The sequence below is a fragment of the Ctenopharyngodon idella genome, chromosome 6 (genome assembly GCF_019924925.1).
Source record: "Ctenopharyngodon idella isolate HZGC_01 chromosome 6, HZGC01, whole genome shotgun sequence".
Classification (NCBI taxonomy): Eukaryota; Metazoa; Chordata; class Actinopteri; order Cypriniformes; family Xenocyprididae; genus Ctenopharyngodon; species Ctenopharyngodon idella.
This window is the reverse complement of record NC_067225.1, coordinates 26,138,987-26,159,928: the sequence shown is the minus strand read 5'-3', so window position 1 is coordinate 26,159,928 and position 20,942 is coordinate 26,138,987. Positions and strand designations below refer to the sequence as shown.

At 38.3% G+C, this 20,942-nt stretch overlaps 1 protein-coding gene across 4 annotated transcripts in view; it reads left to right on the top strand.

Moving 5' to 3' along the window:
- Window positions 1–18,260, top strand: part of frmd4ba (FERM domain containing 4Ba) — a 52,610-nt gene extending 34,350 nt beyond the window's left edge. For 2 of the 4 annotated variants that reach the window (XM_051897311.1, XM_051897308.1), the window contains exons 8-24: window positions 545–628; window positions 1,505–1,570; window positions 1,995–2,052; window positions 2,366–2,452; window positions 8,299–8,375; window positions 9,014–9,152; window positions 9,266–9,407; window positions 9,503–9,636; window positions 9,735–9,851; window positions 9,948–10,176; window positions 10,404–10,451; window positions 10,937–11,069; window positions 11,669–11,833; window positions 12,397–13,106; window positions 14,223–14,346; window positions 14,835–15,059; window positions 16,972–18,260. In XM_051897311.1, coding sequence (XP_051753271.1) covers window positions 545–628; window positions 1,505–1,570; window positions 1,995–2,052; window positions 2,366–2,452; window positions 8,299–8,375; window positions 9,014–9,152; window positions 9,266–9,407; window positions 9,503–9,636; window positions 9,735–9,851; window positions 9,948–10,176; window positions 10,404–10,451; window positions 10,937–11,069; window positions 11,669–11,833; window positions 12,397–13,106; window positions 14,223–14,346; window positions 14,835–15,057 — 2,536 coding nt within the window. In that variant the 3' untranslated portion in view covers window positions 15,058–15,059; window positions 16,972–18,260. Of the gene's footprint in view, window positions 1–544; window positions 629–1,504; window positions 1,571–1,994; window positions 2,053–2,365; window positions 2,453–8,298; window positions 8,376–9,013; window positions 9,153–9,265; window positions 9,408–9,502; window positions 9,637–9,734; window positions 9,852–9,947; window positions 10,177–10,403; window positions 10,452–10,936; window positions 11,070–11,668; window positions 11,834–12,396; window positions 13,107–14,222; window positions 14,347–14,834; window positions 15,060–16,164; window positions 16,360–16,971 lie in introns of all 4 variants that reach the window. The other 2 variants (XM_051897309.1, XM_051897310.1) reach the window with 2 other exon arrangements.
- Window positions 18,261–20,942: the final 2,682 nt, after the last annotated feature.

Genomic DNA, 20,942 nt, shown 5'->3' with positions numbered 1-20,942 from the left:
TGACGCGACACCAGTTTACACTTTCTTTGTACTTTGAATACGGAAGGCGGTCTGGTGAAAGCTGGATATTTTACTTCATAACTTGTTAAATATGGATAATTTTTTTTACACAAACACTTCAGAAGGCCTTTATTAACACTCCGGAGCCTGTGGAGTACACGTTTATGATGGATGGATGTGGATGCAAGCACTTTCTTCAGCTCATAATAGTGACCCCCATTCACTGCCATTATAAAGCTCGGATGCGTCAGGATATTTATTAATTTGTTGTTTTCATCAGAAAGAAGAGAGTCATATACACCTAGGATGGCTTGAGGGTGAGTAAAGCTTGGGCTAATTTTCATTTGAAAGTGAACTAATCCTTTAATGCCCAAAAAAGGAAATTTGTTGATGCAAGTCTTTCCTTTTTTTTTTTTTTTTTTTTTTAAGCCTCGTTACTATAATCATATCTATGTTACTACCATGCTAGGCCACCCATTACTCATTTCTGAAGTATTTCATTTTAACACAATTAGTGATGTTTGTGTTTGTTTCAATCTTTTAGTGATGAAAGCACAAGATCAGACTTAAAAAAGCTTCCAGCTTTCCCTACTGCGGTTTTGAAGGAGCACCCATCATTAGCATTCTGGTAAGACTGCATTTTTGTTTCTGTAATAAAGGCAGGTAACTTCTGTAATATGACAATTTTCAGAGTGAAACGCAATATTCAGTAGGAAATGAAGAACATTATTCAGTGTCTAATACCCACAAATGACACACAGAGTGTGAATATATGTTATTGCAGTCTTGAAACTCAAAGTCTTTAGTGTAGCCAGGTTGTAGTGTGCAAGCTGTAGCCTGTTTATTTCAAACAAACCTTGTTAATTAACTTGCTTGTTAATTATGCCTGCCCTCTGGCTACTGTAACCCTAGACGTCTAGATGTTGAAGTCTACCACCTTTTAAAGAATTGATGTGGCAGCTTTAATCAATGGGTATTGAGTGTGGGGAGCAGTAAGACAGTAAACCAGTTAACAGACAGCAATTATTGAAGTGTGTGAGTGGGAATGAGTATGTTAGGAAACAGCTGTGCATTAGTGCAAGTGTTTAAGAGGCAGCTGTGCAAGTGACTGCATAAGCAGCTGTTAGTTTATCTATAAAAATTGTCTATAGATTGTAATTTTATTGGTGTAAAAGTTTCCTGTAATGTTCATCTGTCATATTAATTTCCTTTTTGTTGTTTCATATTAATAGTGGACATGAATACTTACAGCGTGTGTGTGTGTGTGTATGTGTGTTTGAGGAACCGGTTATTAGGATAATTGCCACAAACAGTGTGTGTGTGATTCACAGGACAGCCAGCCAGATGGCATTTCACACATGGGTGCACCTGGTGTAATATCTGACTAGTTAATAGTCTGACTAGCCATGTCATTTAAATGGCACATTCACATGTTGGTCTCATGCTCAATTACTAGTTTGTTGCCGTTGTGCGGATGGTAACGTTTCTCTCTTTTGCCCTCTAGTGAAGATAAAGTAATCGAGCATTATAAGAAGCTAAAAGGACTCAGTCGTGGACAGGCTATCGTACGGTAAGCACACTAATAATTTATATGCCTGACATAAAGGAACTGCGAGTCTGAGCCTGTTGCCCTACCTCTGATAACTGCTGCAGTTGTTTGTGGAAGGGTGAAACTGCGTAATTAATTAGACCACATTACTGAAAGTGACTGCTTTCAGCCGGCCTAATCGCAATGTCCCACTTTATTTTTAGCTCATTGGGATGAGACAAGGTCATTTCTGTCAGCTTGATTTGTGCTCCTGCATTGATATATTGACATTGTCCCTCACTGTGAAGGCACCAGGAGTTTGTAGGACTACTGTCAGTGACACATTATAGATGATTAACTAGGGTTAAAATGTTGTTCATCCTATTTGTTTTTGTCTGAAACACTATCTTATTAACTTTCTGTGCTATACTGTCATTCACTAGACTGTTGTAACTTCAATCAACAGGTATCTGACCTTAGTTGAGTCCTTGCCTGCATATGGAGTTCATTACTACAAAGTGAAGGTGTGTGGTTTGATTCATCATGTGATTCATTTTTAGGACGTACAATCCTAGACATTATAAATACTGAAGCTGCCATAATTAGTACGTCCTTAACTTGATTTATGGTTGGTTAAATAATTAAACACTAGTAAAATGTGTGTGGTATAATTATAATTGTGCTTAGTTCATTAGAAATGTCTCTGGAGATCTACAGTGCTACTGTATATGAATGGCTGTGTTGGTTGAACCCATGTGATCTTTTTATTTCTGTACCGTTGACAGACAAAAGCCGTAATTACCTTTCCTTTTTTAAAAAATCTCTTCTCTTTCTCAGGACAAACAGGGCATACCGTGGTGGTTGGGGATTAGCTACAAAGGCATTGGCCAGTACGACCTGCAAGACAAGCTCAAGCCACGAAAGGTTTGCCGTTTTGTTTGTTTGTTTTTGTTTTACTCTTGTGCTAAGAGCCTTGTACATGGGTTCAGTGGTGATGGAGAAAATTCTATGGTTCTTTCTAGGTTCAAACTCAAAATTTAGGGGTGGGTTTTTCTGAAACGCTTAAAGCTTACTACCAGGTTTAGATTTACTTCTTATTGTGACAGGCAAAAATTTGCGCCGCCCTCCCTCCTTCCTCTATATACTGTATGTTTTAAATGATTAAACACTGTGTTGTCAAAGTTGATATTGTGGCTTTATATATGGTCAGACACTTGCATTATATTATTAACATTTTACTAAAATCAAGCTCAAATGGAGTTACAAGGTTTTTGACTAGTTTTGTCTAGGGATGCACAAATGATGATTTTTCATTGCCAATTCTGATTTTGATGTTTTTACAAGCAAATTGGCCGATTCCAAAACAGTTGCAGATTTTTTTCTTCAAGCAAATTTATTAGTTTTAACAGCAGATGGCGAACTAGGCTATTTTTTAACCGCATGTTCAAATGCTCATGAAGAAGACCGCTCATGCGTTCGGCTGAGTCTGAGAATGTATTTGCCCCTCAGAATGCTTTTATGACGTGAGATTAATGTAAACAGACCACTGCAAACACCCTTGTAATTCGCTTCAACCTTTTTGAACTTTATGGATGATTATTTTATAGAAGGTTCAAGTGGTGTGTGTAAGGAATTAGAAGGAAGCAGAGTACGTCTGTTCGTAAAGCACGCAGTGCCATCTGCTGTTGAAAACTAAGCTCAGAATCGATTCGAGAGAGAATCGCGATACATACGGGAAATATCAGAATTGATCCAGAAACATTTCTCGATTCACGATGCATCGATGTATTGTCCCATCCTTAGTAGATATCTACTCTAGTTTGCTTGCTACCAAGTGCCTAAAAAATTCAAAATATCTTCCAGATTTAATGACAGTAAACTGGCAAATCCAGTGCCTAAAGTTCATTCTTAGAAGCAGTCATTGTATTAACCCAGTACCTTTGTTTCCACGTGGATTTGTGCGCCCCAAATCCCAGATGTTAGGCCAAGTCAGCCAATCAGATTTTTGTGTGCAGTATGCATTTCCCAAAAATGTCCTATTTAGATATCTCCCTGCTTTCATTTTGTGTTCATTGGCATTTTTAATGAACATCCTCATTTATCACATTTCAAGGCTATGAGAGATTAGTAACCATTGCTCTTTTTTTATGAGGACTTCTATATTTCACCTCAACCTCACTCATTAAAGTGTCTGTTAATTGGCATCCATTACACCAATGCTTTGGATGCAGCTGGGTGTGTATGTATATGCAGTCTTGTGCCAGAGTGTTAATGGGCATGTCCCACTCTGTAACCCTGCTGCATGGCTGCAATGAACACCAGCCCCTCCCTGTGGAGGGTGTAATTATGGAGCTTCATGGGGAGCAGTTCTGGGGCAGGAACTGGAGCGATGCCAGCAATGTGATGTCTGAAGGGGGATTGGCTCAATTGACAGAGCCCCCATCAGCTCTTCTCCTGGCAAAACTAAGACAGCTACGGGAGGGTTAGAGAGTAAACATCTTCCTTTCTATTTCTCATTTTGTCTTAACAGAAAGATAATGTGGCGGTACCATGGTAAAGTGAATCTATCACATAGTATTACCAGGATGCTTTGATATATATATTCAAATTTTTACAAGGTACCATGTCCAAAAAAGGTAATAAATCTGGTCATCTTCTCTCCCATTCTTTCCATCTTCTTTTTGTGTGTCTTTTCCCACTCGACTGAGTGTTTTAACACTCTCTTTTTGAAAGTACACTAGGCCCTGTCAGAGTGCAACCCATCATCTGGCCAGTATTGATTGTGCTTCCTGCCAAGAGGGCAGTTTTTGTGTCCGCCCGCCCCCCAATCTTCTTCCAGCACGCCAAGCTCATTATGCAAATCTGACCGCCATTGTGCATTTCACTCAGGCCAGACAATTGATCAAGCAATAAAACACAATTAGCTTAGCAGGGGGCCATAGAAGAGAGCGAGGGGTCTCGCGGCTGTAACTCCTCCACATGCAAGAGCTATTGGGGGTCTTCAGTATTAAAAGAAGCTCCCAAACTTTTTGTCTGAACTTTCCCGGGCTCTGAACTGATGTCCTATGAAAGCAGTAAATAAAGTGTATTTTGTATTGTTGCTGACAAAAGGAAATTTGAAAAAAGCAAAACTCCAGTCATTTGTCTGTCCACAGTTTTATCTTATTAGTATAGAGAAGTTGCTGTAGATCTTGACATATTGTTTGGCAGATGATTGTTAATAATTTCTTAATTTTGGTTGTGTTTACACTGAATGCTGTGCTTTTGTATATTATTTCACTGGGATGTCCTCTATTGCAGGGTTTTTCAAACTTTTTGATGCCAAATGACCCATAAGTATGATGACCCCCTTGCAAGGGATCCCCTTTCTAAAATATAAAAGCAGCAAATGTGTGATTATTATTATATAAAGATAACCTGTTTTTTGCTAAATTTAATAAATTGCTTTTATATTGTTACTGTACTGAAGCCTAAGCAAATTAATAAAGTATTACCTGAAAAATATTGACTGTATATTATATTGACTGTATTAAAAACATAACCTGGCAACAACCCAAAACTCCCTAGTGTTAAGGTGATGAGTTTTGCATAGGCAAGGCAAGCACCTCTCATATTTCTTTCTAAACTGTTTACTATTTATTTGTGGTTACCTCCATAGGGATTGTGTGTGTGTGTGTGTGTGTGTGTGTGTGTGTCTTGTCTGATGCAGAATATGTTTGAGTCATAATTCAGAGCTGACGATTGCGTCTGGATTGTCTGTAAATATGGTGATGACAAATCATAGACACATCAGAGATTTTAAGACCATGCCAGACAATATAGTTCTTGTTTTTCAGCAAGTTCAGCATAGTTCTTGCTTTCGTTTTGGCTGCAACATGCCTTCAAAAGAAGCAGCATTTTATACACAAGTTCATGTTTGATCATGTGAATTGGTGGTGTCTGGTATTGCTATTAACAGTTTGTTTACTTACCGTCTAAAGTGTTAGTCTTTTTAGTCGTTTTTGAGATTGACTTTGATAACTGTATTTGCTAAGAGTGTTTTTTTTTGTTTGTTTGTTTTTTTTAAGTCCAGCTCATGCAAAAGTGCAGTTCCATTTACACAATACGAGTTTACAAAAAATGTGGTTTTGAGTCCTCAGATTAACATTTTGTTTACAGAATGCAGTTGTCACTCTCATAATAGATCTATGTGTGAATATAACTGTATTTACCACTACAAAAAAGGACTGATAACTGTATTTCACTTCTGTGTGAAAGCAGCTTGTCTTGAAGGTCTAGTGACGCATCTTGAGGGTGTGTCAACATCCGCAAAATATTTCTGCACTGCATCATTATTCCAGTAACATGAAAGAGTTCAAGGTGTGTATGATTATAAAATAATACTTTCATACATCCAGATGCATAAACCGGTTTTTAGATGCGTGTAATGGCGATTTGAATCCATAGTTATCGATACTGGTGCTAAACAAATCTCTGGTGCTAATGGGTATCACATGATACATTTACATCAGGATCAGTGATTCTTTAAAAATACATCATATGTAGGGTTTGTGTCTGCAAATTAACATTTGTCACCCTGAAATTGTTTTTATTTTAAGCATTTTCTTTTTTCTTTTTTCTTTTCATTTTTGCATGTTCATTTGTTTTGTATTTGTTTATTTTAATTTTATCTCCGTTTTTGTTCATTTAATCTAATTAAATTTTATTTTAGTTGTTAACTTCTGCAGACTTCCTAGATGCGCCTGCCTGTCTTGCTTTATCAGTCACAGACAGTGTGAGGTGTTGAGGATTGTTCCCATTGTCTTTCCATTTGCATGCTCTCTGATTTTCCCTCAGACTTTATCTAGTTATCTCTTATTTAATTGGCTAAAAGAATTATGCTGAAATAGCTTGTCTCGCTCAGCATTCTAAATGACTGCTGTTAATTTATTGTTAACAATAGTTTTCTCTCACCCAGTCCTGGTTTTAAATTAGCTGATTTTGCACTTAGTATTTCTGTGTCCCAAGAAATACATTTGTAATGTGTTATCACATGTTTTTGTAATACAAAAACAGCATGAAAATTATTCTTTTAGGTCAGTCGTCTGTTTATACTGCTTATTTTAAATAATCAGTACCACCTTTCCACATCAACATATGAAGTATAATTTTAGTTAATTTTTTTAAATGTCAGAGAAAGGTCAGGGAACTTTCATGTTGTCAGATAGTGAGACATTCCATGTTGCTGTCGCTTCAGCTATTTAGTCACTGTGAGAGAGGCATGCTGTTTTCACCAGGAGGTGAAGAGTGCCATGGCCAGCCATTAATGATTACGAGAAAGTAGTAGATTCCTCGCATATTTGCCTTGGGAAGCGTAAGGGAGCGGGCATCCAAACCAACGGGTGATGGATTAAGATTCAGACTGTAAAAATGAGACACACCAGGAAAAGGGTTCAAAAGCTATTGAAGGGTGTACATTATGATCAATGCTCTAAATCCCCTCCCATAATGAAATAAGAGGAATGCCATTCTATGTGTGTGTATTTCAGTGAGCGTAACCTGTTTGTCTGGTTTGACAAGAACAGGAAGTGAGTATCAGAGTTAGAGGGAGGTGACTGTAGAGAAAGAATGAAGTTGTGAAAGCTTAATTACATGTGTGAGTTAGAGAGTTTCAGGGAGATGATGGCATAGATGGCTGGCGGAAACAGAGAGAGAAACAAATACTTGAAGAGAAGTCTAGCTCAAGGTGGGTAAGAGCAAAGTGAGGTGCTAGTGATGTCACACAAAGGGGGAGGGAAGGGGCGGGGCTCACTAGCCTGAAACTCTTGCAACACCTTTTGGTCTCTTTGAAAGCAGACAAGAGAGTATTGTTCAAGGAAGCCACAACCCTGTGGGAAACATTAGATCAGGACTATACTGAACCTGTCCAAATATCAAGGGATTTTACAGGCTTACTAACTGATCTGGTAAGGTCCATTTTAAAATCTTTGAAATTAGAATAAGTTGGCGTTATTAATTTTGTTGTTATTAAACATGACTGTCAGAAATATGTTGTTTTAATATGCTCTTAGCAGTCAAATGTACTGTACGATCCATGCTCGGATCATGTTGTTCCTATGCATGTTACTCAGAGGTGCATTGGAGCAGTACCTGTTGGGAAGCATTTATTAACATTCCTGGTAAATCCTCACCCCCGCATGCTGATAGTAGTTGGATATTATACTTTCCATGCCCTAAGCTGGGAAGAGCTATGACGGAGCTCTAGGAAAAAAAGCTTTGAAAGGACAGTTCTCGTGAATGGCAGATGTTTTGGCCATGTTTTTACCACAAACCTGTTTTTCAGTGCTCTCCCTTTAGGGCAAAATTGAGTTGTGAGCTCAGTGGACGCTTTGCTTCTGTCGTGCTTAGATTGTATTGGCTTTATACGTGAAGCAACTGTCTCATGCTTCCAGCTAAATATATCAATATCCATATGGATCTAGTGATGTTTTTGTGAGCGAATTCAGTGTATAGTGTTTCTAGGAGGGAATTAATAATGTATTTTTTGTAACATTTTTCCAGATTTGACAGAGAAAGCAAAAAAAAAAAAAAAAAAAAGTTTGCTGAAATACAAGGATGTAAATGTTCTGATGAATCTGACAACAAAATATGCAAATCATAGAAATGAATGCTCAACAAAAATAAATGCTATTTTTAGGACTCTTTTTTTTTTTTCAGTGAGAAAAAGTATTTCTCCTAACAGTGTTCCTAATATACTTCTTGTCTAAATCTCATTTCCTTTTTCTCGGTAGCTCTTTCTGTGGAAACAGCTTGAGAACTTGTATTTCCGTGAGAAGAAGTTCGCCGTAGAGGTCAACGACCCTCAGAGGTGAGAGAATGAGACAAATCTACACTAGGTCGAGCCTTAATATACTTTTTCCATGACATAACCCTGAATGAGACAAGCTGAAGCACTCAACGAGCACAGTGTGTGATTTGTTCTTACAGTAAAACGTTCAGCGTTATTTTTGCGCTTTCAGATTTTAGGACATAGCCTTTGAATAGACTAAGTAAATGTTAGTGATGCAAAGCCTTTTGACGTAGCTGATGGGTTTCCAATGCTGAACTGCAGCAGTGAAGCAATCGGTGACTTTACGCTGTAGTAGTAATACGGGCTGGGGTTGCTCTGTAAACAAAGATGATATCACCACTGTACATTGTTACCATAGTGGCACCAACCTGCCTTATTGTCAATTTGTATCAAATATCAGATAACCTAAAAACTTCTTTATGTAGTAACATTCAATTTTTAATTGGTTTTATCCAGTTTAAGAAACTTGTTTAGTTTGACTGAATCAACCTTTTTAAGCATAGAACCGATTACTATTTCTTGGGAGCTATGTCCACATCTTTGAATATCATGCAAATAATATCTGTTACAGAAACCAACATTTTAATTTCACTGACACAATATAGGATGGAAATGTATTATGGTTGACTTCAGTGTGCACATGTGTTAATCCATAGAAGAACAGCTTCTAGACGCACATTTGGTCAGTCTGGTCAGGTCATCCACACGTGGTATGCCAGCCACTCTCTGATCAAAACCATCTGGGTAATGGCAATCAGCCAACACCAGTTCTACCTGGACCGCAAACAGAGTAAAGTGAGTATGCATTAGCATTAGCGCAGCTTTAATACTCAATACTTATACATTCTCTGTGCTGATAGCATGCAAAAGATGATGTAATAACCACTTCTTTTTTTTTTTACCTAAAGGCTAACATAACTACAGCAAGAAGTTTGGGTGATATTGCCATGGATCTCTCAGAGACTGGAGCTCCAAGGAACAGTAAGCTGGTCAGCATGGAGAGTAAAGACAAGCTCATCATGGCCAGCAATGGAAGTTTGGTCTCTTCCAGTAAGACGATCTGTTTCACTCATTCCAAGAACAGCCTAATGAACTTTGTCGTTTGTACTGATATCATGATTAAGCTTGCTTTTGCTTTATTTTAGATTCTGCTGAGAATGATGTCAATGAGGAACTGAAGAAAGAGAAGATTGCAGAACTGAAGAAAAAACAGGAGAGCTTAAAGGAAATTCTGGCACTAAAGGAAGAAGAGCTGAAGAAAATCTGCCTCCGGGAAGCTGTTAGTGGCTTGTCATATTTCCATACAGTCTTTCAAGTTTTTCAATTTAAACAGGCCTATCTTAAGATTTTCTTTGCTTGTTCTTTTTATTTGATCAGGAGCTGACCGGTGTGTTACCTAAGGAGTATCCTTTGGCATCAGGAGAGAAGCCCCCCATTGTTCGAAGGCGCATGGGAACTGCTTTCAAATTGGATGATCTTTTCCCTTATGATGCGGTAGGTTTTCTCATTCGTTCTTGTCAGAAATACTGCAAGAACTGCTTGCATTTTGTGTACTTCTTTGCTAATTTAAAGGGGTTTTTTTTCTTGCAGGACCCTCATTTAAGAAACCTAGAGAGCTGCTTTGCACTCCAGAAGAAGATTGTGGAGGCAGCGAAAAAACTTGCCTATGAAAATGAGCTCTGTAAAACTGTGAAGAAGAAACGCAGGAGAAACCTTCTGGATGCTACCAAAAAACTTCAGGGGATTGAAAATGAGATTAATGCTTACAGAGTGAAGATTGGCAAGGAGCCCACACAAAGAGCTTCCGTCATCATTGCTGGTGCGTATCTGGTTTAACGATTATGATTATATAAATGTTTTGGTCAGTATATGTGGGACACTGAAAACATGCATGCTTATACGGTGTATGCAATCTTTTCGCTCTGTTGATAGTCATGGTTTTATGCTTTACTTGTGATGAGCTAATGTTTTAGATTAGTAGTGGTAATGGATCATGGCACCTAGGAAATATTACAGACAGAACTATAATCTTAATTGTTTTTGCAGATGATGTGAACCTTGACAGCCTTTCTGACTGCCTGAATTTGGAAGATGGTGAGTACTGTTGTCGATTACAGGTGTACACTACCGTCCAAAAATTTGGGGTTTTATTTTATTTTAAAGAAGCCTCTTATACTCACCAAAAGCTGCATGGCAAAAAGCTGAATTTTCAGCAGTCATTACATTCGGAAATCATTCTAATATGCTGATTTGCACAAGGTACATTTCTTATTGTTATCCATGTTAAAACAGATGTGCTGCTTAATATTTTTGTGGAAACTGTGATTACACTTTTTCAGTATTATTTGATGAATAGAAAGTTCGAAAGAACAGCATTTATTTAAAAAAAGAAATATTTTGTAATATTATGTCTTTACTTTCACCTTTGGTTTTTTGTCAAATGTGTCCTTGCTGAATAAAAGTATTATTTTCTTTTTAAAAAATCTTATTGACCCCAAACATTTGAACAGTAGTGTATAAATGCCTGTAGCACTTATCGCTGCAGACTAGACTCTTAATCTTGTTAATTTGTGTCTTAGATGAGCCATCGCAGAGACAACGTTCACGTTCAGTACAGTGTTCTCCACGTCCCAACTCGTCAAACTCCTTCGCCGCATCATACCTTTCAGATCACATAGATCATGGCAGTGACGACTATCGGGACTGCAGCAGGTGAGAGGCCCGCAAAACACAGCTCTTTAGGATTAAGCTTGAGCACTTCTTACCTTTCCCTGCCTCTGGCTGGTGTTTGCTTTTGTGCCCATTGAGCTAGTAGAGACCTGTGATCAAGGAATCAGCCCTGCATTCCAGTCTTCCCTTGACTTGACTTCTTCCTTCACAGTCTCCTCTTATCAGCCCAAACACTCACAGTGTTAAAAATAGTGCCCCAGGAATAAGCATGTCACTGCTTGACTGCAAAAACTCCAACAATAATCGCAAAGCGGGGGCGGAAGAACCATAAGCACAGAGGAAAGCTGCTCTGGAAAATCTCACAGGAACAACGGGCATTAATAGAATGAGCCAGTGAGGTGGAAGTTTAATGGGACCAGACGGCTGAAATCTGAAATCCCGTAAAATGAGATGTAATTCAGTCGTTTGTTATTTTATCATTTGTTCCTCAAAAACCAATGGGCGTTTGTATTAAATGTAACTAGGTACAAGGGTGGTATGCTGTGAAATGTTTTTCTGTACTTCCTTGGAGGCTTTGTATGCAGTAAGAACTCCACCCATGAAGGAAGTTTGGTAAAGCGTTGTTCTTATCTGTGTTCTAGATTAAATTACGGCGAAGTCCAAGAACCTGTGCCCTATATACATGGAGACACCTTATCGACACACAGCAGCCCTTACCGTCAACCCTCACGGCATCCCTCAGACTCAAGGAGCATGCCCCCCACCCCTCAACTTCCCCGCAATGCCTACAGCAGCATCCAGCTCAGGTATAGTACACAATCGACCCTTCTTCATCACCCGCCCACTAGCATGGCCCCTGAATGACAATGGTTAAGGAATAAAGACTTTCCATGATCGTATAGGAACACTGTCTTTATTTCTTAATATGTGTAGATCTTGAAAATATATTTTTGTTCTGTTCTAAAAAATTTAATTGCCTAGATATGGCTTTTTGTAAGTGTTTATGTAAAGCAAAATGGCCACAAACCAGCGTGAAACATTATTAGGTTTTATTAATGTACAAGTTTCTCCAGGAAATACAAATGTTTTATTTAAATATTTTCTTTTTATTTTATAACATTTACATTTATGCATTTAGCTGACACTTTTATCCAAAGTGACTTACAAAAGAGGAACAAAAGCAGTTTGTCAAAGAGCCAACAATATTTGTGATATAAAATGCCAGATTTATTAGACAACTTGATTAGGAAGCAAGCTAGAAAAGAGGAGAAATGCAGAGAAGAAATATGTTTTTTTCTTATCTTTAAAATTATCTTTAGTTGTGATTTTGAATGTTTTCATTAATTATTTTGCTTCTTTCTGCATACAGCACTCATTTTCGGCAGCGCAGTGGCAGTCTGGAATCTCAGTCACAGTTCCTCGCGGAAAGCGAACCATCCGAGCCTGTCTTCACCATCTCTCCTCCTCGTCGTAGCAACAGCACTGAAATACTTGACGACGGCTCCTCCTACACCAGCCAGTCCAGTGTGGAGTACTCCGTTCCCGGCTGCCATTCCCGTGCCAAAAACCGGCATCGGCGGAGGCAGGGCAACATATACGCCAACACAGGAAGCATGCCCAACCTAGCACAGAATGACACACGTGGTTATACATCCCAGCCTCTGCAACAACCAACCACCACAGCCTATTACGTCACTGGATATCCACGGTACATCGAACCTGAAGTTTACCCAAATGGACCGTACATGTATGAGACTGAGATGGAGGGACACTATAATGTTAACCCCTCCTACCCCAGACATGACCCTCATGGGAACTATGGCCAGGATGAGATAGACGGTTTGGCTCATAATCTTTATGCCACGTTAAGGCCGCCAAGGAACCGACCTCCATCCAGGAATGAGAATTTTGCCAGAAACATGCAAAGGGCTGAAGTGGTGGAACACTTGCGTGGTTGGTACAACCGACAGCACAAACAACCAGGGTATGATACCTACAGGGGGCCACAGCAAAACCTAGGCTACAGGACCATGTCATCAAGTTATGTACGCAGTGACAGTACAGCTTCCTACTCAACAGGTGAGAAGTGTTGCATAAAAGCACTACCTCCTGTTTCCTCATTTTAGAAATTCTTCTGGGCTTCCAAGGACGTCTTAAATTTTTGAATCTCACGAGGACTTTTTACACCAAAATGAAAAGAAATATGCATAAAGCCACAGTCACACTAGACTTTGAGCATACGAAAACTCTTTGGACACTGCAACAGTCGTGATAAGACGTTTTTATAAACATGAATTCCACATAATAATAGTGTGTAGTGTAGTGTATTTGTTAGTGTATAACAAATAGTAATACACTCAAAATGTAAAAAAATATACAATCTACTCAACTTTACTGCAAAAATATCCTCCTTTAATTCAACCAAGAAGTCACGCCATGACGTAGCGATCTTCTACTGGTCACACATCATCACGTGATGCGAATTCGCAGCTCAGAGAGCTTTGGAACGCAGCAAAATGCGTAACTTTACGCATGAGCATGCGTTTGTGGTCTGACGCATTTGCATGCGTATGAATGGAAGTCAATGCAAAGAAAAGTGTAGTGTGACCGCCCCTTAAAGCCAAAAGAAGCCAATTTTAGGACCATTAAGGTGGTTTGCATTCTGACCTTATTGTCAGGGCAATTAAGCACATTTTATCAGTAGTGTAACGCAAAACAATAATATTCTCTTACTGTTTAGACAGAATGATTTTAATTAAATCTAAATAATTATAAATTATTATCTCTCATTTCCCTTTTATATTTTAAATATTTATATCAACATTTATTTTCAAATATAGATGCCAGTATTTAGTGAACACAATTAAATTGTTGATGGCAACTGAGACATACACAAAATTGCTGAAATGAAATGACACGTGTTTTACATAATATATACATAAAAATATAAAAAACAGAAAATGTTTACCATCTATTAGAAAAAAAGCTTAAATGGGCATCTAACACTTTTTTTTTTTTAATCTGCCAAGAGGGCGTATCTGTCAAATAACATCCATTTAATCAGCCTAGCTAGTCTTAAACCTTGGGTGTTTTGGTTGTCTTGAATGTGGAATAATTTTCTTCTCTCTTGAACAGTAATGTTATCTGCATGAGGTTCTCCTTCATTAATTTCCTTTCATCTTCATGTAATCGCAGTTAGTTCGGGAAACTGGCACGGTCGACCAGTCATGGCAATGTCAGAGTATGAAATGCCTCTCACACACCATCATCAGTCCTACGGCTACAACACTGTCCATCACAGCCACCCATTACACAGCAGGTATGACTCTTCTGTGCACAATCGTCCTTTACTGATTAGCTCATTAGCCTTTATCTGAACCGTCTTAACCAGAGTTAAGTACCACCACAATGGCATGCCAAAAAAAAACTCATCGCTTGGTGATTCTATAGCGCTGCACAATGAAAAGGATAAAAATTGAAAAATCCCTTAAGACCCATTTTGAATGAGGATCCCAAGCTTATGGTGGGCTATTTTGACTTGGCCACTAAGCATCCACCCAACATCCTATAAACCACCTTGATATGCTCTAGCAACCACCTAGATTTTTACATTTTTAAGAAAATGCTAGTTTGAATAATGTATTTTTTCTTGATGTTTGCCTATTTAGCTGATATACTACAGTTCATTAGGGCATGTTCAAGCTAACAGCTTGCCTGACACAATGCATCTGGTTAATTCTGCAGGCGCGCTGGTGCAGTATCTGCTCTCACACTTTGTTCTCCCTATGACCGTTCTTTTCCTCACAGACACGACTCCAGTTCGCACCCTAAACGTGCTTGGCACTACCCAGCCAGCCCTCAGTACTATCCTCCTCATTTTTCCCAAGCTTGTTCTTCCTCACTCCCTCCTCCTCTTCCTCCATCCTCCTCTTGCTATCAGATGAAGCAGATGGGTTTGTCCCCGCCTCAATCTGGTGGTGCAAGACATGCAAGAGTTAATAAAGCTTCATTTGCTAAGTGTAGCCCTTGATAGTAAGTAACGCGTCAGCCGTGTGGGGTTGCTCTGTCTGTACTCAGCGTGATTTGATGTTTAGTCAGCGTCTCAGGATGTCTGGCTTGTTGTGTGTTGTAAAAGTATGGCTGCATGGCTTTCTTTAAATGTGCTTGTGTTTCCTCCAAGCAACTTTAGGAGTAGTTCACACTTGTGTACTACCCACCCTCATGTCTTTCCAAACTTGTATGAGTTTCTTTCTTACATGAATATGCAAATAGAATGACCAGTGTGTTTGTTTTCATAATGGAGCGTCTATTTGTATCAATACGACTTGTGCGTTATATTTAGTGTCTTTTAAAGTCATAGTATTCTTCACAAGCTGCAACATTAAGGATTGTTTTTTTTTCTGCTGGCCCATTAGGGTGACAATGTTTTCACTGGCACCAGCACATTACCATTCGAGAGTTTGAAGACATTTTTTTTTTTAAAGAAATGAATGCTTTTATTCATCAAGAACGCAATTAATTGATCAAATGACTGTAAAGACACTTATGTTACAAAATATTTCTATTTCAAATAAATTTTGTTCTTTTCTATTCATCAAAAAATCCTGAAAATATTGATCACTGTTTCCACAAAAATATTAAGCAGCACAACTAATATCTATATTTATTACTTTACATTTATTAATTTATATATATATATGGTATAATAATTACACAGGAAACTCCCAATTGGCCATTAACTCAAACAATTTTGCTGGAAAATTAGCTAATAATTTTATGTAGTTCACATTCATTTCACATAAAAACCAAATGTTTAAGTGTTTAAGGAATAAAAATACACATACATAATTAAAAATTGTGAAATATGGTAATGTAGCACCGGCCCTGTCTCAGTCCTCATTATTACTAAAAACATTTTACAAAATACCATTTATGAGATCCAGAAAGAAAGTCATACATGTTTGCAACAAAATAAAGAGTGAGTAATTGGCAGAATTTTTCTTTTTGGGTGAACTATCCCTTTATATAAGCGTCAACATACATCCAGTCGTCTCTCTCTGGCTGTGTGTACTGAGCACACATGAACACTTATCCATTTAATCTGACTGACTGCTGCCTCCCCTTCCTCCCAAACCAGCCCTGACCCCCATCTGCTGGCTCCGCCTCCTGACCCTCTTATGGACAGACACCCACCCGAGTATGGGTGGATGACTCCGGGCAGGAGAAGCCCATTGCCAGTGCCTTTAGAGGTGCCTGGTGCTGTTGCCAGTGGTTATGACCCGGAATACTTTTACACTCATTGCTAATGACACAGAGAACACATAAAACAGTGGTGAGATATGAAGGACTCGCATCTGCCTCTCTAACTGTAATGGCGATTCACTCAGGGGTTAACAAGACTGCGGTTACCGCACTTTCTACTGCTTACTCACTGGTGGTGGGATGGTTGTGTTTTTTCTTCTTCTAAAAAAAAGGGTGAGGTATCATTTTGAGGGGAAGCATGTGACCCTGCACTTCATGTTTTTGATTGCTGTGTGCAAGTTTTGACTAGCATACGTGTGTGCTTTTGTATGGTCTGCTTCAGGTGTGTGAGTGTTTAACACTGTTCAGTGATGTTGTGTCTCAATCAACCTACTCAACAACTTGACATGCATTAATCAAAATCAATCATCACTATGGAAACAAGGCCAGTTTCTTGGCCAGATATACTGAATCCCTTTTCACATAATGCTGCAAAACCAGCCGCACAAGAAGTTATTTTTGTAACGACGTTCCTGCAAAAGCATTGACCGTGACTCTGGTTTTTAGTATATCTGGTGGTGTATTTATATATTTACTATGTGCCACTGGGGTTTAAAATATTCAGTAAATCAATGTATTTGTAAGTCATTGTCCATATTTCATGTAGATTTTTAAAACTTTTTACTTTCTTTGCTATTTGCAGATCCTATATAGACGTGAGCCACCACGATTCACACACGACTAGCCCAATGGACAGCAGTTTTGACTCTGAAGACCAGCAGACACTGTATTGGCATGAGGACTCCAAACCTGGAACCATAGTGTAGAAGAGTGAGAGAAACTGTTTCCTGTTCACTCTCATTGTGCCTTGTTTTCATCCCATTGGCTTATTAATGGCAATGAATTCCGAAGTTAGGAATGTTGCCGGAGGAGAGCCTTAAAACATGCGTGTGAAGTTGTTCCTGCTAGACGACTTGAGAAAAGGACAATGCATTCTCTTCATGAACAAACTATGGGATAGCACTTTGCCTACAAGACACTGCTGCTGTGGAAACTCATGATGCTGTAGGCAGAATGAACTGGGTACATTGCCTAACCCTCAATACACTGTGTGACATTGAAGGATTTTGCAACATAATGTTTCATCAGGCACAAGCTAACAATGATATGAAGGATTGAAACCAGATTTTTTTTGTATGTGTAAAACCCTCACCAAAATATTCCACAATGCTTTTTCACACTTGGATTGTTAATGTTGTTCATGCTGATCTTGTCTTTTCTCAACAAACTTTTTACAGTGTTTTTTTTTTTGTGTTCATAAACTGAAAGTACTTGGGATGTGATGGTGCAACAAAAACTTTTTCATTCAGTATTTTCTCAAGTGCATTCACAATAACAGACGTCAATCTTTTCTGGATTTGTACTGGGCTTTACACATGTGTATCATTTTAATTTGGTTCACAACCAGCAATGCTGTTTTTTGATTAGTGTGCAACTAGCATTTGGACCAGTCACAAAAAGTATTTTTGTTTTTACACATGCCAAGTACTAGTAAATCATGCCTGTCGACATTCTACTTTGCGTCAGCCATTGCCAAGTATTCAGTTACTTTTTAAATCCTGTTAAATGGATTAAACGGCTCTAATTATTGAAACATGATTATATGAGAGTACAATTGTTTTCATATTAGCCAGGGTACAATAGTTGTTACCATTTACTGCACTTTTATACCCTAATGGACTTTGCTCACTCTGAAAGATTGGAAATCATGACCGAGCACACTGCATCTCTCTTTCTCTTCAGAAGGGAACTGTATATGTATTTGTAAATACTGTACAAACATTTGATACATTTTTCACCTTTTAGAGAGATTTGTTTTTATCATTTTGAAAGATTTGTTTTGAAAGCATATAATATATAGTTTGGATTTCTCAAGCTGGTTCTTAGTAATTTGTCTAAAAAACATTCATTGGAATTAAAAGAGAAAACTGACATGTATTGTCCTTGTTTTTTGTCAATATTGAGAATCAATGATTTGATGGAGTGTTTATAATAGGAAATATAACTTTCTTATGGCTTCATAAGGAAATACCACCTGCTGAGATGCAATAAGGAAGTTGTGAGCTTGACTGAGCATGATGGCTTATAACCGTAAGCCACCATTAGGACTATTGAGATGATTTAACATTTGTATTATTTAATATGTCCATTTTATGCAATAATGTTTACATTAATTCTTTTTACAGACATCCAAAAAAGCTACTTACAAGTAGTAGTACAAGTGATTCATTATAAATTTGTGTTTTTGTTGCTGAAAATTTAGTTGAATTAAAGTTCTCACGTAAAAACCACCACTACACACTCTTCATCGCTTCAGAGTCGTCATTCTCAGGAGAACAAGCAGCTCGTCATCGATCATGCATGGAGTATAAAACCAGAAGAACATGTTTTAAAACTCCAACTAAGAGCACACAAGCCACTCCCCTAAAGATAAGCAATCAGTCATCTGTGTACATAATGAGGTAAGAACAGATCATGTGCCTAGCCTGCTTTTTATGCTGCACCTTTGATAAATATTCAGAATGCACATATTTATGTTCGCACTTGGACTGATTAATAGAAATAAAACAATTTAAAATGCATTAAATTTCATTTGGTCCATTTAAAAGATTTCTATGTAGTTTGTGCCTTCTGACCTTCATCCTTTACTTGTACACATATATAAACTAAGCCACTGTCATTCTCACAAAATATATATTTTTTAAAAATATAATACAAAATAACGTAAGACTACCATATTTTAATCTAAAATGTACAGATTTTTTTTTTTTCAGAGGAAAAGAATGAGTTATCCATTAGTCATATATAAAAAAAGAATAATATTACATATTTTATAATAAAGTATTTACAATATGTGTTGTTCTCAGTTTATGTCTAATTTTCTAATAATCATGTCTGGGCAGGATGTTTTTGTTTGTTTTTAACTGTATTACAGTAATGATGTTTTTTTCACATTGAAATGGGGGAATGGTTTCATTTAAATATTGAAAACTAGACATTTTCTTTGCGCAAAATATTAGGCCCCGTTTACACTAGTGCGTTTTCGTTTTAAAAACCCTCGTCTACACATGCGCTTCCACAGCGTTTCAGAAACGATCTCCGTCTACACCAGTGCCAGATTGGAAATGTCCAAGTATCGTACCAGAAGCTCAAAATTATCGCATTTGGAAGAAAATTATCAAGTTTTAGTATGGGTAAATGAACTAAATTAATAATAAATAAATTAAAAATTCTCCACGATGATTGGCCGAGAAGACGTAACATGAGATGAGATGGAAAACATGCCTAGCAATGTTCACGTTCTCCTTACAATCATGACGTAGTCGTAGAAGATCCACATCTAGATGAGTATTATTATCATTATTGATCGTACATCGTACAGAGGTCAAAATTATAATACAAATACGATAATTATCGTACGTCTGGCAACCCTGGTCTACACTACACGATCAAAAACGCATGTCACATGACCGTTCATGCACACTGGGCATGCGCGTAGAAATGTAAACAGTTGCCTCTTGCACATGTAGGTAACTGCAGCAAAGCCACTGGAAGGCAAGCCTGCAACCTTTAGCCAAAAAGTGTAATGGCTAATGCTAACTGGCGGTACGGGCAGTATGCATTGGCGGTACGCAGGGAGGAGTTTTGAACGGCGACACGATAGGCTGAGAGGTGCCGCACGTGATTAGTTAGCCGTTACACTTTCTCCAATGGTAAGAGATACACACCCTCTTATCTCCCTATAATAACACAATCTCTGGCTGCAGTATTGAAGGTGCAATATGTAAATTTTAGCAGCATCTAGCAGTGAGATTGCGAATTGCAATATAGAGAAGCTACGGTGGCCAACACAGGACAAAAATGTCACCTGAGACAGCAGAGAGTAGCCAGGCAAGCAAACGCGCTCTGTAGAGTAGTTTGTCCATTTAGGGCTACTGTAGAAACATGCCGGCGCAAAATGGCGACTTAACATGTAAGGCTGGAATACACTACAGGACTTTTAAAATCTGAAAGGATTTTTAAACAGCAGGCATCATACACTTGCCGACTTTGTAAATGGTTACAGAGAAAAGGTAATAAAAATGGTTCATTATGCATGGTCTTTAAACAGCACTGGAAACATAGTTATGTATATTATATTGCATTTCTGTCGATAGATCCTCCTAAAATTTACACATTGCACCTTTAAAACAATGCAAACAATGCAAAGATTCCAGTTAAGTCTCCATGTTATTGTTTACACGGTCGTCAAGGATACGCAGAGCGAACGTGGGCAGCCACGTGATCGTTTTCAAAAGTCTCCGTTTTCTAGGGTCGAAAACGCCGGAGTAATGTAAACGACAGGCGTAACCATAGCAAAAGTTATGCGTTTTAAAACGAAAACGCACTAGTGTAAACGGGGCCTAAATTCCTGTTTTTTTCTTTTGATTTTAGATTGAGATTTCTTCATGAAATTCACCCTACAGCTCTTTTGTCATTTGTCTCTCCTCACATCGCCCGCTGCTCTTGGCTGTGAGAGAGATACAGAGGCTTTGTTCTGATGAACTGTGGCCCGGGGCTGTCCACCCTACACTGCTCCTGAAGTATGCTGGGATGTTTGTGGTGCAGCTGTAC